This window comes from Dromiciops gliroides, chromosome 5, assembly GCF_019393635.1.
Source record: "Dromiciops gliroides isolate mDroGli1 chromosome 5, mDroGli1.pri, whole genome shotgun sequence".
In the NCBI taxonomy this organism is placed as follows: Eukaryota; Metazoa; Chordata; class Mammalia; order Microbiotheria; family Microbiotheriidae; genus Dromiciops; species Dromiciops gliroides.
In genome coordinates this window covers 239,908,030-239,929,180 of record NC_057865.1, presented here as the reverse complement: position 1 = coordinate 239,929,180, position 21,151 = coordinate 239,908,030, and the positions used below count along the sequence as shown (strand labels likewise).

General features: G+C 39.8%; 1 protein-coding gene across 1 annotated transcript; it reads right to left on the bottom strand.

Moving 5' to 3' along the window:
• Nucleotides 1–3,976: 3,976 nt before the first annotated feature.
• On the bottom strand, nucleotides 3,977–18,674 carry SLC35E3 (solute carrier family 35 member E3). The gene is made up of 5 exons (XM_043968444.1): nucleotides 17,942–18,674; nucleotides 17,170–17,280; nucleotides 13,655–13,813; nucleotides 11,122–11,204; nucleotides 3,977–7,363 (listed from the first exon to the last, which is right to left on the bottom strand). The coding sequence occupies exons 1-5, from the start codon at nucleotides 18,341–18,343 to the stop codon at nucleotides 7,177–7,179; spliced, it is 942 nt and encodes a 313-aa protein (XP_043824379.1). The 5' UTR covers nucleotides 18,344–18,674; the 3' UTR covers nucleotides 3,977–7,176.
• Between the last annotated feature and the right edge of the window lie 2,477 nt (nucleotides 18,675–21,151).

Genomic DNA, 21,151 nt, shown 5'->3' with positions numbered 1-21,151 from the left:
AAAAGCAGGACATTATAAATTTTGCCTTGTTATAGTTGATCAGCTCACTCGGTGGGCGAAGGCCTTTCCCAGCCCCCGAGCCACAGCTGCTTTTGTTGCCAAAATTCTTCTTAAAGAGATAGTACCTCATTTTGGCCCACCAGCCCGCATCGATTCTGACAAAGGCACACATTTCACTGATTCGATTTTATCCCAAATCTACTCTTTCTTGGGAGTGACTCCAAAATTCCACACGCCCTACCATCCACAAAGTTCAGGCCAAGTTGAACGTATGAATAAAGAGCTTAAGAGTATGATTGGCAAATTATGTACTGAAACCCATTTGAAATGGCCTGATGTTCTACCATTGGCATTATTCTATCTACGCAGTAGACCAAGAGGAGAACTTCATATATCTCCTTATGAAATGCTTTTTGGTCACCCTCCTATCCAAGCTAAAACTTTTTCCCCAGTTTATACATCACTGGTGGGAGGTGATACTTCTGTTGCCTCCTATATACAGGAATTACAGACCAGGCTACGTGAACTCCATGAGGCAGGAGCTGTGGTCCAGGCAGGCCCATTAGACTTTTCATTGCACAACCTCAACCCAGGAAATAAAATATATGTAAAGAATTTTCAGAGAACCAGTGGAACCCAACCTGCCTGGGAAGGACCTTTTCAGGTATTATTGACAACTCCTACTGCCATTAAAATTGGTGAAAAAGATTCATGGATTCATTGCTCTCATGTAAAGCCTGCACCATTCATAGGTAAAGAGATTTCAGATAAACCTGAAGTAGACGCTAAAGAGCTAAAAACCCTAACGATAGCAACTGTTAAAGAGCAAAGAGAGTTCAGAGGAAACAGGCAGTTCCCATTTGATAATCCCACTGATCAGTTAAATGCTTTGGGACTCAGTCTTCGTAAAGTATCAGGAGACGGAAATTGCCTTTTTAGGGCCTTAGCAGACCAGCTAGAAGGTCACTGTAGAAATCATCTCAGACACAGACAAGAAGCTGCTTCTTATATGATTAACCATAGACAAGAGTTTGAGTCTTTTAGGGTAAATGACTCCCCTTTTGAAGAATATGTTGATGAATTAAAGAAATTTGGAAAGTGGGGAGTAAATGATACAATTGTAGCATTTGCTAAGCAGCATCAGCTGAATGTGGTGGTTCATCAATTAAATCAGCCTTTATTGAAAATCAGTGGCACAGACAAAACTGATGCTAGAGAACTCCACATGGCAAAGAACTGGAAATTGAGGGAATGCCCATCAATTGGGGAATGGCTAAACAAGTTGTGGTATATGAATGTAATGGAAAATTATTGGGCTGTAAGAAATGAGCAGGCAGATTTCAGAAAAACATGGAAAAACTTACATGATCTGATGCTGATTAAAGTGAGCAGAACCGGGGCAGCTAGGTGGCACAGTGGATAGGGCACTGGCCCTGGAGTCAGGAGTACCTGAGTTCAAATCCGGCCTCAGACACATAAAACTTACTAGCTGTGTGACCCTGGGCAAGTCACTTAACCCCAATTGCCTCACTAAGAAAACAAAAAATAAAATAAAATAAAGTGAGCAGAACCAGAACATTGTACACAGTAGCAGCAACATTGTACAATGATCAACTGCGATAGACTTAGCTTTTCTCAGCAACACAACGATCCCAGACAATTCCAAAAGACGTGTCTCAGATTGTATTTGTTTTGTTTTGTTTTTGCAGGACAATGGGGTTAAGTGACTTGCCCAGGGTCACAAGCTAGTAAGTATCAAGTGTCTGAGGCCGGATTTGAACTCAGATCCTCCTGAATCCAAGGCCTGTGCTTTATCCACTGCACCACCTAGCTGCCCCCCTCCAAAAAACTTGTGATAGAAAATGCTATCTACATCCAGAGAATTATGGAATCTGAATGCAGATTGAAGCATATGATTTTCACCTTTTTTTTGATTTGTTTTTTCTTTCTTGTGCTTTTTCCCTTTTGTCCTTATTCTTCTTTCACAACATGACTAATATCGAAATATGTTTAACATGATTGTACTATATAACCTATTTCAGATTGTCTTAAGGGGGGGAGGGGAGGAGAAAGGAGGAAGAAAAATTTGGAACTCAAAATCTTACAAAAATGAATGTTTAAAACTATCTTTACATGTAACTGAAAAAAAATACTATTAAGTAGAAAAAAGTCACTATTTTGGCTTGAGGAATAAAGTTGCAGGAACATTTTTTACAGTAATAATTATAGCTAATTTTACCCAAACTGTTAACAGTGGTTGGGGCAGCTAGGTGGTGCAGTGGATAGAGCACCAGCCCTGGATTCAGGAGTACTTGAGTTCAAATCCGACCTCAGACACTTAACACTTACTAGCTGTGTGACCCTGGGCAAGTCACTTAACCCCAATTGCCTCACTAAAAAACAAAAAACAAAACAAGACAGTGGTTAACAGTGGCATTGATTACATGCTTACTAGATTCTGAGCATTGCACAGGGATACAGATTCAAGTAAGCAAGAGGGTTCCTGCCATCAAGGAGTTTATTGTATTCTAATGGGGGCACAACCACACATAAAGAGGAACTGGAAAAAGGGAGGGAGTAGGAGCATGGCTTAGAGCTGGTAGGGATGAAATGAGGTGGGGGCCTGGTTTTGGGCAAGAGAAAGCAAAAGATCACCTATCAGAGCACAGGATGTTCCCAGAGGTGTAGTAACAAGAATATATCATATTTATATAGGGTTTTAAGGTTTGTAAAGAACTTTCCACATATCATCCAATAAGATCCTCACAACAACCCTGAGTGGTAGGGACTGTCATCTCCCATTTTACAAATGAGGAAAATGAGGCTGAGAGATTGTGACTTGCCCAGGATTACCCAAATAAGCAGCTTTATAGGAGGGATTTGAATTCATGTCTTCCTGACTCCAAGTCGAATACTATATTCTCTCCCTAAAGGACCAGGCTATCTCTACCTTAAATTTTTTGTTTTCTTATTTTCAAGCTAAAGAAACTTGACAGAAAACTAAAACACAAAATTCAAATAGAAAAGGTCAGAGGAGTCTGCTACAGCACATTTTTATTCCTGCTAGGATTCCCTTTGAACTCCTAGGTCTTGCCTTTCCACAGCTAAATGAAAGTTTAGGAAACAGTGTGGGTGGTAGATGGGAGAAGGGAATAATAAGCATTTATTAAGCACCTAATATGTGCTAGGCATTGTGCTAAGCGATTTACAGATATTATCTTGTTTGATCTTTTCAACAGTCCTATGAGGTAAGTACTGGTATTATCTCTATTTTACAGAGGAGGAAACTGAGGCAAACCAAGGTTAAGTGACTTGACCAAGGTTACCCAGCTAGAAAATGTCTCAGGCTGGGTATGAACTCAGGTCTCCCTGATTCCAGGTCAACAGCGCCACCTAGTTGACTCAAGTTAGAGGCTCCTTGATAATATAGTTTTATTATCTGTTGTTGCCTAATCATTTTTCAGTAGTGTCCAATTCTTTGTGACCCCTTTTGGAGTTTTCTTGGTAGATACTGGAGTGGTTTGCCATTTCCTTCTCCAGCTCATTTTACATATGAGGAAACTGAGGCAAAGAGGTGAAGTGACTTGCCCAGGGTCACACAGCTATTAAGTGTCAGAGGCTGGATTTGAACTCAGGAGGAGGAGTCTTCCTGACTTCAGGACCGACACCGCTATCCATTCACCACTTATGATCATTTTTTTTTTTTTTTAGTGAGGCAATTGGGGTTAAGTGACTTGCCCAGGGTCACACAGCTAGTAAGTGTTAAGTGTCTAAGGCCGGATTTGAACTCAGGTACTCCTGAATCCAGGGCCAGTGCTCCATCCACTGCGCCACCTAGCTGCCCCCATTCACCACTTATAACCAAGAGGAATGGTGCTCTTGATCACACCAATTTTAAAACTCAGGCCCTCTCATGGCTTCAAATAATTTTCAGCAATCAGACTACAATTAAAAAGAAAATCACAAAAACAAAGTCTTTTCCTTGAAAAGGGGTTCTTTTTATTCAAACAGTTCAAATGACATTTTCATTGTTCAAAATAATCCCATTAATAAAAACTCCTGTAACTTCGGGAATAGGGGTTGAGAGACATAACAAGTCTGATAACTGCAATGCTGGATTGCTAGCCATGAACAGGACATGAGGATGCCCATATTTACTTTTAAAAGTGACACAAATTTGCTGACATTAAGGTATCAAACTTTGGCAACTGTTAACAAAATGTTAATGGCAACTAGGAATACAATTTTTTGACATATGAACATATTCTCTTTCCCTGAAATACTATTTAAATAGGAAGACAAGAATTGTATTCGACCACACTCTACATATTTGGAACCCAAGCAGATGATCATTCGATATTAACATGCATTTCCTGTTAGCATTACAGTTGTGAGACAGGAAGGGTCTTGAGGGTCATTTAATTTCTACAAATTAAAGTAAATGCCTCAAGCTTTATTTATTAAATAAAAACTGCTTATCTTGGGACTAAAGACAGCTCTAGTCGCTTTAGTAAACCAAAATCTAATTTGTTTTCTTCAAAAACTAATTCACATTTGTATAAATCTTTAAGGTTTGCAGAGCCTTTTGAATACATTATTTCACCCGATCCTCACAACAACCCTGTAAGATGGATGCAATCATCCCTATTTCCCAGGTGAGGAAACTGAGGTTCAGAAAAGTTAAATGATTTGCTTAGTGTCACACTCGGCTGGTTTTGGAGGCAGGATCTGAATGTAGATCTTCTTGTCTTTAAGTGTAGAGTTCTACCCACAGCATCTTCGAGCATACTGCCTTTTTGGCTTGTCTTCAATCTTGAGATTCAAGTGCATTTTTTCCATCTTCATTACGCTCATCTTCTGTGCAGAAAACATTCTCATCCTGTGGTTCTTATAGATTACATTGTATGCTTCTAACATTACTTGTATATCTATGGATAGCATGTCCCCCAACCCGCTTGTGTCGTTGTTCTGACATCAGTCATGTTTCCTAACCCTAAAAATGCCCCCACTTTTATTTACAATAAAGAGTTTGTGCACAGCACAAATCAGTGCATATAGTATAGAATTTACAGTTCATCATCACTGCTCTGAAAACACACAGCAGTAGCTTATCTTCATTTTAACATGGCATAAGGTAAAACATCAACATTATGCAGAAAACATATCTAAGTAAATTGCTTTATAATTCTTAATACGATGAAACAAACAGTTCTATAACTTGGGGAGAACCAAAAGTTGTTCTAAAAAATACAAATACAAAAAACCATAACAGACTTACAACTGAAATGTTATCAAAATAGATTTGAAGAGAGGCCACACAGTTCAAATTGATCCAACATAGACTATAACTTCAGTTAGCCCTTGGTTTTACAAAGCTGCTGCTGCTCGAAATGTCTGAAGAATTTTAAAAAAACTTTCATCAGTGCAGAGGATTCTGGGTATGCAATTTCCCTCTTCAGAAGCAGATCCAGAATCCAATAGTTGCCTTGGGCACCAAGAGGTTGTGACCTGCCCATGGTCCCCCAGCTGGTATGTGTCAGGTGCTGGTTATTCAAAAAAGTCTCTTCTGCCTCTGAGGCAAGGCCCTCTATCCACAGAGCCACACTGCTTCTCACAAATAATACTGTTTAACATGTAGGACCTCTATCAAATTGCTTGGTGTCTTAGGGAGGGAGAAGATTTGGAACTCAAAATTGAAAAAAATGAACTGTTAAAAATTGTTTTTAAATACAATTGGAAAAAGTAAAAATTTAAAGAACCCATAACAATGCTTAGAAAAATAATTCTTATAGAAGAAAACAACTATCCAGAGTTCCCTTTATCATGATAGACAGTTGTTATCATTCATCTACCTTATACAAAGTGCCCTAAAAGTCGCAGTGTCATTTTAACCTTTAATAGCTTAAAACACTCTCTATATAGGCTCTGACTTCAAGCACTATCGATAATAGGTGATCCTAAGTACATGGCACAATATTTTCTCCCTTGTATAATCATTTTTCTTTCTACTGTCTGTTTTTTCTCCCAGAAGATACAATGCTGTATTTAAGCTTTAAAAAAATCTCCATCACAAGTTGTCATGGAAAATAATTACAATACAAATGATTCTCCAGGTCAAATGACTCTCTTTCCTATCTTTCTCCCTAGATACTCCTGATATTTTAAACAGTTTTTGCCTCAACTTGTTACTTCGGATTCTTTCTGTCACCTATGTTAGGCTGGGCATAGTTCACACTGATCTTCAATGGCAAAGGGAGAGGGGAAGCATTCTTAGAGCCTGGGCAACCCCGATTTGTTGCATCAAAAGCTACAGCTCTGAAATGCTTGGTATTTAGCTTGCCAAGGAGGATGGGAAAAGATCACAAACTCTGACTGGTATCATTACAGTTATCATCATTATTATAGTTATTTCCATGATTCACTTGGCCTGCTTCCATTTAGAGCCTGGGCAGCACTTTTCTGCGAGTCTAGAAAGTATTTCTGTTTTACAGGACCAAGTGTGTGATCAAAAAGGTCCAAAGTCCGATTCAATACAAGGAAGCTTCAGTTTCTTAACAACTTACCTCCCTATGCATTAACTTTTCCATCCAAAAAAGAATTAATTTGGAACTGAAGTTTGTCTTAGCCATATTATCAATTTGATTTCTTTGAATGAAACAATCCTGAAGTTAAACCAAATCCAATGGAATTTCCAATTCCATTGGATTTTAAGATTTCGCCCGAAGTGATAATATATATGCCACTTGATGAGAAATGACCAGTGATAATGCATATGCTATATTCAATGAAAACTTACATCCTAGAAAATAGTCCTGTGCCATCAATGTTTCTTAGTGCATAAATACAAAAAAATATCCTAATTGCAACATGGTACTGGCGAACTTTAACAACCTTAATTTTGATGTACTCATTTGGATGAAGTCATCATCTTTTATGGTCAAAAGATGACCCTCAAAAGTCAATGTGGGCCACCTTTGTTTTGAGAAGACAATCATTTAAAAATTCAAAATCAGGTTTAATATGTAAAAATACGCTTCATTTTTATATCCTGATAGTAGAATTTATGGTGGTAGATTTTGATTTGAGTAATTAATTTTTTGATTATAAAAATCAGTGCATATTCGGCAACATTTTTCAACAGCCTGAGGCAATTATATTTTCTCTATGAAAATTCCCTTAAGGACGCTGTACCATTTTGCTCCTGTTACCTTCCTGCTCACTAAGTTTAAAATGAGTATAGGCTAGAATGCCAAATAATGTGCATAAAATGCCAAGTCCTTGATTAACTGACAGTGGATCTTTAAATAAAACATATCCTCCAAATAAAGTAATGCAGAATTTGAAGTGTCCAAACATGTTATATCTGTAGTTTTGGTTAAGGATGACATGAAAATTTCTGGCACACTTAAATGAATTCCTTTATATAAAAAGTAATTGATATTAAATCAATTACTGAAATTTACACTGCCCATCATTTTCAAATGTTTATGGAGCCATGGGGACTTCTGAGCAAAATTTCCACCAATCTACATTAAAGATGAATTCTCAGGGCAGCTAGATGGCACAGTGGATAGAGCACCAGCCCTGAAGTTAAGAGGACCTGAGTTCAAATCCAACTTCAGACACTTGATACTTACTAGCTGTGTGACCCTGGGCAAGTTACTTAACCCCAACTGCCTCACCGAAAAAAAATTAAAAATTTTTAAAAAGTGAATTCTCCTTGGTGATTTGAGAAGTCATTCATTAACAGTGCCTACCAGGTGTCTTCCTACCCTGGGCAAATAACACATCCCCAGAGAAGTCACTACAAAATATACAAACTGGAGACCAAAAAAAAAAAAAAAATGGTAGGGGAGAGGGGTGGGGGAAGGCAACAAGACAGGGTGTGTACTAGCAAGTAAGAAAATCAGGGTAGCCTTTTTATTAGAGGTGGTGTTCAATCTGAACTTTGAAGGAAATTAGAGCTTCTAAGAAGTGGAAGTGAGAGAATGAATTCTGGACATGGGGAATAGATAGTTTCTGCAAAGGCATGAAGATTCAAGATGGAACGTCCTAGAAGGGGAATAACTAATACGGTAGTTTGGCTAGAACAGGGGTTCTTAACTAGGATCTGTGCACATATTCCAGGGGGTCTGTGAACTTGAATGGGAAAAATATATATATCAATATTTCAAATAGCTTCCTTTGTAACTATATATTTTACTTAAAAAATTTTAAAGTATTTAAAAACATTATTCTAAGAAAGAGTCTATAGGTTTCAGCATACTGCCTACGATGTAAAAAGTTTAAGAGTTATTGGGCTATCAAAGAAATAGAGAAAGGACCCATATGGACAAGAATATTTATAGCAGTTCTTTTTGTGGTGCCAAGGAACTAGAAAGTAAGGGGGTGTCCATCAATTGGGGTATGGCTATTATAGTACCTGAATGTAATGGAATAATACTCTTGTGCTGTAAGAAATCATGAAGGAGACAGTCTCAGAGAAACCTGGAAAGATTTGTATGAAGTGATGCAGAGTGAAGTGAGTAGAACCAGGAGAACAATTTATTCCAAAACATCATAAAGCAAATGACTTGGAAAGATTGGGAATTCTGATTAATGCAATGAGCAACCATGATTCCAGAGGACCATGATAAAACACACCACTCACTTCTTGAACAAGACATGATGACACAGGGTGCAGACTGAGACATTTTTTTGGACGTGGCTAATCCAGGAATTAGCTTTGCTTGACTATACATAATGATTATAAGGAGTTTTCTCTCCCCCCCTCCCTCACCCCCTGAAACATGTTGAAGAGGTAGGAAGGAGAGAACATAAATTTCTCTTATTTGAAGAAAGATAAAATAAAAAAAACAAAAACAAAACCACATCTGGAATAGAATGTGAAGTGTGTAAAGGAAAGTAGCCTGGGGTCAGACCTGGAAAGGCTTCAAAAGCCCAACAGAGGAGTTTGGGGTATTTTATCCTAAAGGCAAGAGGGAACCAATGGAGTTTCTTAAGCAAAGAATTGACATGGTTAGACTTATGCTTCAGAAACATGAATTTGGCAACTATGTAGAGAATAGACTGGAGAGTGAGGGAACTGGGAGCAGGAAGATCAATAAGAAGTGATGAAGGCTCTGAGCAAGGGCATTGGCCATGGAAGGAGAGAGAAGAGGGAGGATGTGAGAGAGATTTTGGAGAAAGAATCAGTATGTTGACAACTGATTGGATATGAAGGATCAGTAAGAGTGAGGAATAGAGGATGACTCTTTGGTGACCACGACTGGAAAAATAGCACTGTCCTTGACAGAAGAGGGGTAGATATGGGAGAAAAGATGAGTTCTGTTTTGGATATACTGAACTTGCTTCCTGCCAGATACAGAGAACAATGTGGAGTCTGTCAGGACCAGAAGAACCATGATTCACATTTATGAGCTTTGGTGGGTTATGGTGCTCTGCATGCTTTTCCATGTAGGTTTAAGCAATTAAGCAACAGCATGTACTTATTCAGACGCTCACTGTTACCCACCAACAGTGATTAAGTGCTACAAGATTCACTGACTGATTACCCTTCCTACTTTTAAAACTAAGCCACAAAATGGAAAGAGTACTGGGCTTGGAGTCAGAAAGACCTGAATTTGAATGCTACCTCAGACATTTAGTAGCTGTGTGACCCTGGGCAAGTCACTAAACCCCTCAGTCTATTTATTCAACTGCTAAATGGAAATAATGGTAACACCTACTTCCCAGGGCTGTCAGAATCAAATGACATAACACATGTAGAGCACTGCACACTTTAAAGAACAATTTAAGTATTAGCTATTATTATCATTATTGACTACTCAATGAATTTAATTCAACAAAAATTTATTAAGCAGCTTCCTCTATGCAAAGGACTAAGCTAAATGCTGGAACATAAAAAGTAAGATACTGTCCCAGTAACACTTCAGGATTCACTCTTATTTAATTTATATAAGAAAAACCTTTTGACAACAAATTACCAGACTCCTTCCCAACCCAGAGAATGATCAGTAGGTTGGCTTATGTTTACACTGTGAATCACTGTGAGACATTAGGCTGTCTCTTCTAGGATGGTGTGAAGTGCAGGAAGGAGATGAACAAAGAGTAAGATGGAGAAATTGGGTGACTTCCCAGATATATTCCCAACATCCCATAACTTCATTATTTGGTTTGAAGTGAAAACAGTCACAGTCGTATAAAAACACATGCACAAAAACTAATTCTAAAGGAAAGAGAAATGGTTTAGAGGCTAAGGAAGGGGTGAGTACTTGCTTGGATCAACTAACTACACCTCACTCTTTTAGTATGGAGAATTCAGAATTATATTTAAATCTGTTATTACACTTCATATGTTAAAAATGGTGGACTATTTAGGGTGGCTGAACTAGTTTGAAAAATACTAAACACCTATCAAAGTAGCATTTTTATCTGTTATCATTTGCAATATAATTAATACTTATTGGCCCATTTTTCTGCACACTTTTTAAAAAATACCTGAATGTATGCTGATACTTTTCAAATGAAAACATAAAAATACCCATAGATGTGTAGTTGGAAACCTCCATGAAACAGCTACATTGTGGGATAGATAAAGGGCTAGTCAAGAACTCAGGAAGACTAGAGTTAAAATTCTACCTCAGAAACTTACTATCTGTGTGACTCTGGGCAAATCACTTAACTTCTATCTGCCTCAGTTTCCTTATCTGTCAAATAGGGATCATAATAATCCCAACCTCCTACGGTTGTTTTGAGGATCAAATGATAGAATATATAAGGGGCTTTAACATTTTACAGATGCTAATTATTATAAGTATTATTATTTATTACATATTTTGTGTATATTATTATTATTATCATTATTAGATGATGATGATCCTCATAACTATTATTATTACTATGAATCAGAAATTCCAACAACATCAACAACTTGCGGTGTGACCTCTCAATGGCTCAGTTTCTCCATCTCTAAAGGAAGGGCAATAATCCTTCTCTTCCTAGTTCACAAGATTATAACGAGGATCAAATCAGATAAATAAATGTGAAGCATGCTTTTCAAAATGCTTACGTGCCATACAAACCTTAAAAACTGTTTTTTATCATGATTACAAAGGATACGTGACTGGCGAAGTATTTCCAATGATCCAGTATATGGATAAATTTACCATAAAGGCTATAACACCAGATAGCAGCACCATAAGCTGGGAAAACAAAGAGAACATCATTAATAAAGGACAGTCCTAATGATATTGCAAACATGTTGAACATCCTGTTGATTGCTTTCAAATATAACCCCAAGACAAAAAAGAAATTGAGTTTGGTTGGGGCAGAGTTGAATGATAACTAAGGGGGAAAAGGAAGAATGAACAATATCTATTATAATATATTCCAGTACTCTTGAGGATCTGTGACTTCTCTCATGGGTACTCCTCCAAGACGGGCAGCTAGGTGGTGCAGTGGATAGAGCACTGACCCTGAAATTTGGAGGACCTGAGTTCAAATCTCATCTATGACACTTACTAGCTGTGTGACCCTGGGCAAGTCACTTAATCCCAATTGCTTTAAAACATCCATAGCCATCTCCACTTGTTCTGATATATAACTCGCCACTGGACCCAGATGGCTCTGGAGGACAGAATGAGGTTGGTGACCTTGAACAGCCCTTCCTCACTTAAATCCAATTCAAAGCAAGTCATAACATCACCTCCCAATGTCATGGTCTTCTTTGAGAATGAAGGACAAACAACAACTCCCTCCAAAAGCCAAGAACACATCCCCAACACACCTTGGGAAACATTTAAAAAAGATGCTAGGTGGTGCAGTGGATAAAGCACCGGCCCTGGATTCAGGAGCACCTGAGTTCAAATCCGGCCTCAGACACTTGACATTTACTAACTGTGTGACCCTGGGCAAGTCACTTAACCCCCACTGCCCCACCAAAAAAAAAAAAAAAAGATGCTATGGCTAACCTTCTGCTGATGCCACAATCCCACCCTCTTGCCTGCCCTGCCTGGGTAATTCTTGGACAACACACTCAAATTCTATTTACTGAGCCTACTTTGAGCTGGGTCAAAGCCTTTCAGGCTTGGATGGGCCTGGGAGGACCTAAGCTGAACTGGTACAACATCTGAGATTCCATGGCCTTGATGAAGCAACAGAGTAGAAATATATTAGTGGGAAATATTCTTATATATGGAAATCCAACTCTACTTACAAACCTCAAATCAAAATGCTAGAATTAAATGAAAATCCTGATCACAGGATCTAAGCTTTCTCTTTAAATTAAATCAACAAACATTCATTAAGTACCAACTAAATCATGCAAGGTGATATAGGGAACAATAACAACAACAAAAATATGACGTAGTTCCTGCCCTCAAGGACGTTACTATCCGGTTGGGAAGATATGAAACTTAAAAGTCAAAATGAGATTCAAATAACATTGAAAGAAAATGACAAAAGAGCTGTTACACAGTAGCACACAATAGCTAAGTGAACAGTATTAAGAGTAAATGCTCAGGGCCGCTAGGTGGCGCAGTGGATAGAGCACCAGTCCTAGAGTCAGCAGTACCTGAGTTCAAATACGGCCTCAGACACTTGACACTTACCAGCTGTGTGACCCTGGGCAAGTCACTTAACCCCCATTGCCCCGCAAAAAAAAAAAAAAAAGTAAATGCTCTAGGAGTTTGGAGCAAGGAGAGCCCATCTCAGACTCAGGTAGGGAGAGCATTGCTTTTTGAAGGAGGTGGGCTTTGACCCAGCTTTTGAAGAATGGGTAGAATTGAGATCAACGAAGGGAAGGGTAAGAGATATTCCAACACAAGAGAATTTGTATGAGCCAAAGCACAAAGGGTCCTTGGAAGACAATGAAAAAGGGGCAGGGGTGGAAGCTTCCTAGAGGGAAACAGAGGATACAGCTAGAAAGGTAAATTAACCGGGCTCCCCCTAACCAAAAAAAAAAAAAAAATTGGTCCAATTTCCTATCATACAAGTTTGATGTAATTATTTTAGGTTTCTGAGACTAGTTAAGAAAATAGCATTTATTACACACTTAATATGCGCTAGACATTATATTAAGTGGTAGGGGTATCCAAAAAGACTATTTTATTATTTAATTTAATTAATTATGTTGCTATTATTATTACCATCTTATAGATGAATAAACTGAAGCAGGGAATAGTGAGATTATATGCCAAAGGTCACCCAACTATTAAGTGTCTGAGATGAGACTTGAACTCGGGACTTCCTGACTTCAAACCCAGCACTCTATTCACTTCACCACTGAGCTACATCTACAATAATGGCCCTCGGTCCACCCCTTTCCCCCTAGCTTGCTGCTTTAACTTCTCCGGACACTGGGAAATCTAGCACTATTGTACTATTAGAACGATCTGCCATGGGCTTCTCCCATGGAGACTGGGTACACAAACTCCATGAGGACCATTCTGGCTACCCAGACATCTCATCTATCCACTTTCACTTGTAGTCTATCCATCAATGACCAACAGAAGTAGAGCTAAATTGCATTTTCTAATTAAAAGTGCATCCTCAGTTAGAAAAAGGGCACTCTTTAAAATGTTCATAACTTGCTTATTTTAGTTGTGAATGTGAATACTTCTCAAAAATAAAAAATAAAAAAAAAAAAACTTACCAGGGCAGAAAGTGACCAGGGTCCAAAGATTCCTCCTTTCCCAAATACGGGTTCAAAGAAGGGCACAACCATTAGTAACATAGCAGAGGACATTGGTGCTTGATAGTATAGCAGCTGCATGGAGTTCACCTGTAGCTCGTGCTGTTTGGCTCCTACCCACTAAAAATTAACAGATAAAATGAATTTAACATGGAAATAAGACATCTCTCATTACTCAACATAGCAAAATGGGCCACAAAGATGAAAGCTAGCTACCAATTATACATATATATCTATATCTATCTATCTATATATGCATATGTATATATATCATATCTAATTACCTCATAAAATGATGAACATACATAAAATATATGAAAGCACATTAAGTCTTTTGGAGGAAGGAACCTATTTAATCCTTGACTAATTGATTATATTTACTTGGTAAGAGATAAAGAATACTTTTTATTGTTTGTTTGTTTGTTTTTTGGGGCAATGGGGGTTAAGTGACTTGCCCAGGGTCACACAGCTGGTAAGTGTCAAGTGTCTGAGGCCGGATTTGAACTCAGGTACTCCTGAATCCAGGGCCAGTGCTTTATCCACTGCGCCACCTAGTCGCCCCCTAAAGAATACTTTTTTTTTTTAAGTGAGGCAATTGGGGTTAAGTGACTTGCCCAGGGTCACACAGCTAGTAAGTGTTAAGTGTCTGAGGCCGGATTTGAACTCAGGTACTCCTGACTCCAGGGCCAGTGCTTTATCCACTGCACCACCTAGCTGCCCCTAAGAATACTTTTTTAAAAAAATATGCTTCTGATTCAAAAGCTGGCTCAGCTCCTTCATCTGCCAAAAGAAATAGAAAAGACAATGTTGCGACCAATGATCATGGGAGTTCATGGAAGGAGACACTGAGAAGGTGGCAAGGCTGTGACTCTCTTCATTTTTTAAAATGACATAGAACAGGAGTCAGGCTAGAGAAGGTCTGACAATGAATTCATTTCTCTTAGGTGTCCCGATGGAAGCAAGGATGGACTTCGCAATGCCTTGATTAGCTGTAGGAAATAAGTATGGGATAGAAACAATCTCCTTTTCCAGTGACTGCTACTGCCCCTGTCCTTCCGTTATGTAACTTTCTAAGACATCAGACCATGATGAATTAGACATTCAAGGTCACACAGCCAGTAAGTATCTGAGGCAGAATTTAAACTAAGGCCTTCCTGGCTCCAAATCCAAAGCCCTATCCACTGAGCCACGTTGCTGCCTCCTACACAAAGTTCATTCAGCTAAAAAGGCCTGGCCCAAATTTGAACATCACTCTGGAGAAGTCAGTCACCATTATACCCTAATGAGGCATCAGAGGAGAAGTTGAGTATAGGAAAAAAATCTGCTATAATTATTTAAATAAGATGATCACCAATAGCCCATAAGGCTCTAATGTTTAATGAGTCTGATAAGATCTGGCAAATGCTAGTAGTCCCCCAGTTAATTTTTTTTGTATTGAGGTATATCCCCATGATAGGAATTGTTTATCTACAGAAATACACAATATGAAAAATAGAAAGGTAGGAAACAAATATGAAATATCATCTCAAAAGACCTCAACAGCATAATATCAAGGATTAATTCCCTGGCTGTTTTCCAGTTGCTATGCAGAGGCATGTCATAATCAATTTCCTGCTCTTTCCCCCATACCAAGGTTTGTAGCTTGCTGGTCAGGTCAGCTGCCTCTTACTGCAGCTCCAAGCTGATACCCAGACATCCCATTCTAACCTCCTTTCCTTGTCTTCAACAGGACAAGTGGGAATGAATGCATCTCTGAAATCACAGTGGGATTCAAGAAGACCGCATGATCTGATTTATAGTAAACTTTGCAGGATTCTAACTATTCTGTAAAGAAAAAACAATTGCACTGGGAGAGGTTAACTTTTCCCCAGTAAACTGCCCAAGGATGATTAGCCCTTCCTCAATCTCATCTCAGATCTCCTAACCAGTGTTTTGGCTGCTGGGTGATTGATAAGCAGGCTTCCCTATATACACTACCTTTCACAGCATTTAGCTATGACCCATGGCAACACTGAGTTACAGGATCATTATGAGAATGACTTGGAAGAGAATGGCCGGGAGCGGCACTGCATTTTCTATTGGAGTATGAGGAATACTATAGTAAATAAATTTCAAAGTTTTTAGCAGATACTAGGAAACCTATTTAATAATAAAGACACGAGGATCGAATTCCTAATATAATTCACTTTGCTTAAAGAATACAATATCTCAGCACCACTTAAGTAACTCCAAATGACAAAACTAAGCATCTCTAACCATTCTCTTTCGTAACTGATGTTGAGGTATAATTGATGTTATGTGTAAAGCACAAAGTAGCCAGAGTAAAAGCATGTAGATTGATTAATACAAAGAAGTCTGAGTTGTACTGTTCCCTACTTTAAAAAAGCACCAGGCCTCTGGCGACATGGGTGTTACACAGGAGCAGCAAAACCTCACAAACTATGATCACCAAAAAGTACATTATTTCAGGTCGATATCAATGAAATATTAACCATATAAAATGATAGGATATGAGCTGAAGAGACGATTTCACTGGTTAAGAAACTCCTTATACTGTGCTGGTCTCTAACTTCTCTGCTACGGAATTTTAGAGTTACCTAGAGCCTAGCTTCTTAAACTGTGGGTCTTGTAACTGAATGTGTGTGTGTGTGTGTGGGGGGGGGTGTCGCAAAAAATTTGGCAACAGCAAAAAGGTTATGTATGCCTATATACCCAATGTCACATAAAAATTTCTCAGGCAAAAAGGGGTTGCAAGTGGAAAAAGTTTAAGAAGCCCTGGCCTAGAGAACTGAGAAGTTGAATGACTCAACCCGAAGTCACAGCAAAAATTGTCAGAGAAGGGATTTGAGCCCAGGTTGTTCTACCTCTAAGGATGGCTCACCATCATGCTGTGGACCCCTCTCAAAACTGATAATGTGCTCTTTAAAATGTGTAGATCTTTGTCAGAAGTAAGGCATGAAACATTAATTCAAATGTTACTCATTTTGAATCTAATCCCTTAGGCTGGCTCGCTCTAAAATTCCCACTGCCAGAGTGTTTAAATACAAAGAGACTTGTATTTCACAGGACATTCCCCTGACCACAAGTATCAACTGACAATATTTACTGAGTGCCGACCACTACTATGCAGTATGCCATGCAGATAAAAAGTTAATTTTTTACTTGCAGACTTTTTATTAATATATGTTACCTAGGTTATTAGAAGGTGAAGTCAGTCTATAGGTTGTAAGATAAACATGATTTGAAAATATGGTTACTAATTTGAAATTTCCTTACGCTTCAAGATACATACAAAAGCAAGCAACTTCATAATAATGTTAGAGTTGAATGGAATCTTCCCTCTCATGTTTCTTTGCCTCTTATGTTTTTCACTTTGCATCCAACAAAATTTAAAATTAGATTTTCTTATCACTAGTCTAATCTGTGTCCTGTCCTTTAGTCTGCTAGAAGGGCGCAAAAGAAAAAAAATTACCAACCACTTGATAGAGGGATGTAACTACCACCCCGAGAGCAGCAAACACCATTCCAAGAAAATTAAACTTCACATCATAATAAGAATTTAGGATGACACCTAAAGTTATGGGTACCTGTAAAGAAAAAGATATAAATATTAATTAGACAAAATCGAAGAGATTCACGTTTAGTCTTATGAGATTTTAAATGCATGTACATTAATGCTTATACATAGAAAATTTAGTGTCTCCTTAAATAATTTAGTTTAAAAAGTGGCCTGCCACGTCTTCAGATTAAAATATGTTATCCACATTTTTTTAAAAAGATAAATTAGAAAGGCAGGGCATTACTGAAAACGCTTTTTTAAAAACAATGGCCAAAGGGAGCATGGCCACTATAAGGTTCCCAAGGACAATTCTGTAAATCCTCAAAAGTCCAAGATATTCCATTCAGTACCCTTGGATTCCGAGGTCCAGGGACCCAATGGTACGTCCCCATGGAAACAGGATGCTATGAGGTCCTACAGATCATAATTACACAATTTGATTCTTGTAGGGGATGTTTCTGTTATCAAAAGCTGTGGGGAGCCTCAAACAGGCTCTTCCCCCAACTAACCAATGAACAGCTCAAACCCCTGCCATTCACTCGGGGATTCTGCTAAAGTGAAGATCTATAAACTAACACAAGGTCAAAACATTAATTTCTCAGTTCCCAAGGGGGTCAATTTTAAGGGAGATAATAACGGGAGTGCGGCTGGGAGAGTCACTCCGGCCACCAAAAGCTGGAGCTACTCACCAGGGTGAGTTGTATTTTGGCGGAGAAGGTTTTCTTGTAGAACAGGGTCTGGATGACAATGATCACAGGGGTGGTCATGGCCTTGGCCAACTGATAGGTGCCTATCGTGTTGTTTTGGAGAGAGAGGTTGGTGAAGACCACAAACCCACAGAAACTGAGGGCCAGGAGCAGCAGCTTGGAGGGCTGCAGACTTTTAGGGGCAAAAATATCCAGTTTCTGACAGATGTACAAGCCCAGCCCGGTCACCACGAAGTGCACCAGGGTCAGACTCATGTTGGGGAAGCCATAGTGCACATAGATCCATTTGTTAAGGAAAACAATGCAGATGGAAACCAGCAGGTTGAGCAGGAGCCCGGCTGCTATGCGCCCATTCTCCTGGACTGTGTGGACCAGAGATGCCATGATTCCCAGGCTTAGGAAGGTCTGGCCCAAGGGCAACAGCTACAGTCGCCGGAGACCCCACTCCGGCCACCCGCCGCCCACTTTCCTCCTGCTGCTGCTGCTGCTGCTGCTGCTGCTGCCGCCGCTGCCGCTGCTGCTCCTCCTCCTCCTCTTTGCGGTCGCTTTCCTCACCGCCCAGCGCTTCCGTGTACTAGCGGGGAGTGGCAAGCACTGGTCGCGGCTCCTGCAAAGCCCCGCAACGCACTCATACCGCCGCCGCCCCGGCCGCCCATTCAGCAGAGACCAGGACGCCGCACATTCGGTCTCCGGCCCGCCCTCTGCCACGTTCCTGCTCCTGATGCCACGTGACTCGGGCGCCGTCGCTTCCGTTTGCTAAATTGCACGCCGTTCCTTCTGCTGGGACGGAAATGCCGTGGTTTGGCCGCTGTGTCCCGGGAGGGATCGCTGCCCGGGCTGGTCCTTCTTGCAAATCATTTACCTGGGAGCTATAACAGCTCCCGGGATTTATTTACAGCTGAGGTTCTTAACTGGATTCCCTTGTAATAATTACCTATACGTTTTATTTATGAATGAAAATCATTCTGAGAAAGGGGTCCGTTGACTTTACCAGACTGCCACAGCGGGCCGTGACACAAAAAAGTCAAGCCAAAACAAGCACTTATTAGGCACCTACTAGGTGCCTGTCACTGTGCTGCTAAACTTTATATGTTTCATCTTTCAAAGGTCAATCCATTAACCAAACAAGCATTTATTAAGCATTTACTACATGACAGTCACCGTGCTAGGTGGTGGGAAAGAAACACAAAATCAAAGCTGTCCCTGCCCTCAAGGAGCTCATATTTCTAAGATGGGAGGGGCAACATGCACATATGTAGGTGTGTACAAAATAGATACAAGTTAACCTTCACAGGAAGAAAGGCTCTAGCAATGGGGAAGTGCTTCAAGGAGAAGCTGGTTCTCAAACATCTTGAATGAACTAAGGAATGTATTCTAGACATGGGAGATTGCCCATGAAAATTTGGGAGATGCAGAAGAAAAGCTCGTTTGTGTAATAAGACAAGAAAGGCAGGATGGAGTCGGCTGGGTTGTAAAAAGCAGCAAATGACAACTAGAGGGTTTTCTATTTGATCCCAGAGGTAATAGGGAACCACACCAGTTTATTGAGTAGGGAGATGCCATAGTTAGATGTGCACTGTAGGATTATCACTTTGGCAATTGTGTAGACTGAAGTGGATTGGATTGGAGACAGTATATGATTTGTGTTCAGATTTCATCATCTGCCTCCATCTTCTGAGGCAGAGTCTCCGGTGATCCAGGGTCAGTAGGCAGCAGAGCCACAGGACTGGGCAAAGGGCACACCCAGCACAGATTCTCTGCCTTCCAGAAGCAGGTCCAAGAGCCTGGTAGAACAACTAGCTCTGTGTAGACCAGGTCAAGTGAGAGTCCCAGATGGGTTTAGAGCTGTCAGGGACGTTGGAAACTAGCTAGTTTGTACTCTTGTTTTACAGATGAGGACACTGAAAGCCTAAAGATAGGAAGGGATTTCTTCAAGGTATTATGTAGCAGAGTCAGAATCTGACTCATTTCCTCTGTCTCTGAATACAACACATTTTTCTACTACCTCACATTGCTTCTCAATGGATGTGCTTTCTTGCCAGGGGATAGGAAAAATTGCAATAAAAAATGGGAGAGAACATCTAGTCATTTTCAAGATGAAGAAACTGAATCCAAGAGAGGGGAATGATTTGGCCAACATCACCCAGCTAGTAGTTCATCTCAGTATCCCTCTTCCACTATCTCCTCACAGGGGCAACACAGGGCTCTTTACACCATTCTGCCTCATACAGTCATAGATCCTGAAAATTCATTCTCAGTCTTGTATTTAAGGCTTTCATCATGTAACCCTGCAATTACCTAACCTTAATTCAGTGTGTTTTATACAGCTGTCCAGAAGGTTGTACAGTGGATTTACTGTTTGTTGAATGGAATGGAATTTCTGCCTTCTCCATTCAGTTGGGGAGGGATGTTAGACTATGTAACTTCTAACTCATTCTTTTCAGTATTTGCTGATTGATTCATTAATCTTCTCCCATTAATCTGCAGTGTGAGCCGTCTACTCTAGTCAGGAAGGCCTTCTTCCTTTTCCTCTTCCTCTTCCTCTTCCAATGCCAGGCTTATTACTGCCTCTGAAACCACTCCCCAGGGCTAGAATTTCCTTTCCTATTCCATCTTCCTGTCCAAATCTTACCCTCCTCAGGGGACAGCTAGGTGGTGCAGTAGATAAAGCACTAGCCCTGGATTCAAGAGGACCTGAGTTCAAACTCAGCCTCAGACATTTGACACTAGCTGTGTGACTCTGGGCAAGTCACTTAACCCTCATTGCCCTGGGAGGGGGGCAACAACAACAAACAAATCTTATCCTCCTCCAAGGTCCAACAGAAGTATCACCTTCTCCAGGAGTGAGCTGGTAAATGTTGAATAACCATCTCTCTGTAAAGAAAAGAACATATGTGCAACACATTTAAAAGCTTAAACTGCATTAGCATTTTCTTTGTCACTTTCTTAAATCTAGGCAATTAATGCAAAAATAAATTAAGCCCTGTTCTGTAGCATGTGCCAATTTCTGGAGTGTAAAATGCACTGAAAATTTCACAACAGGAATCCCCTTACATTCACTCTCCTGTCTTCTGAACTCCTTTAGCCTTGCCTTGCCTAGGTTACTCACTTGGCACTCAATCATATACTACTTACTGGTATTTAGCAATTTCATACGCATATGTCCTGTCACCTCCATGTAGAGAATTTTTC

What these genes read in the sequence shown, in the direction of transcription:
- SLC35E3 (XM_043968444.1), bottom strand. Translation starts at nt 18,343, where the DNA reads ATGGCATCTCTGGTCCACACAGTCCAGGAGAATGGGCGCATAGCAGCC. An exon ending in TTACATCCCTCTATCAAGTG is followed by an intron (nt 13,814 to 17,169) that starts GTTGGTAATTTT and finishes GTTAATTTTTAG; the next exon opens with TGGGTAGGAGCCAAACAGCA. An exon ending in GGAAATACTTCGCCAGTCAC is followed by an intron (nt 7,364 to 11,121) that starts GTATCCTTTGTA and finishes CCAAAACTACAG; the next exon opens with ATATAACATGTTTGGACACT.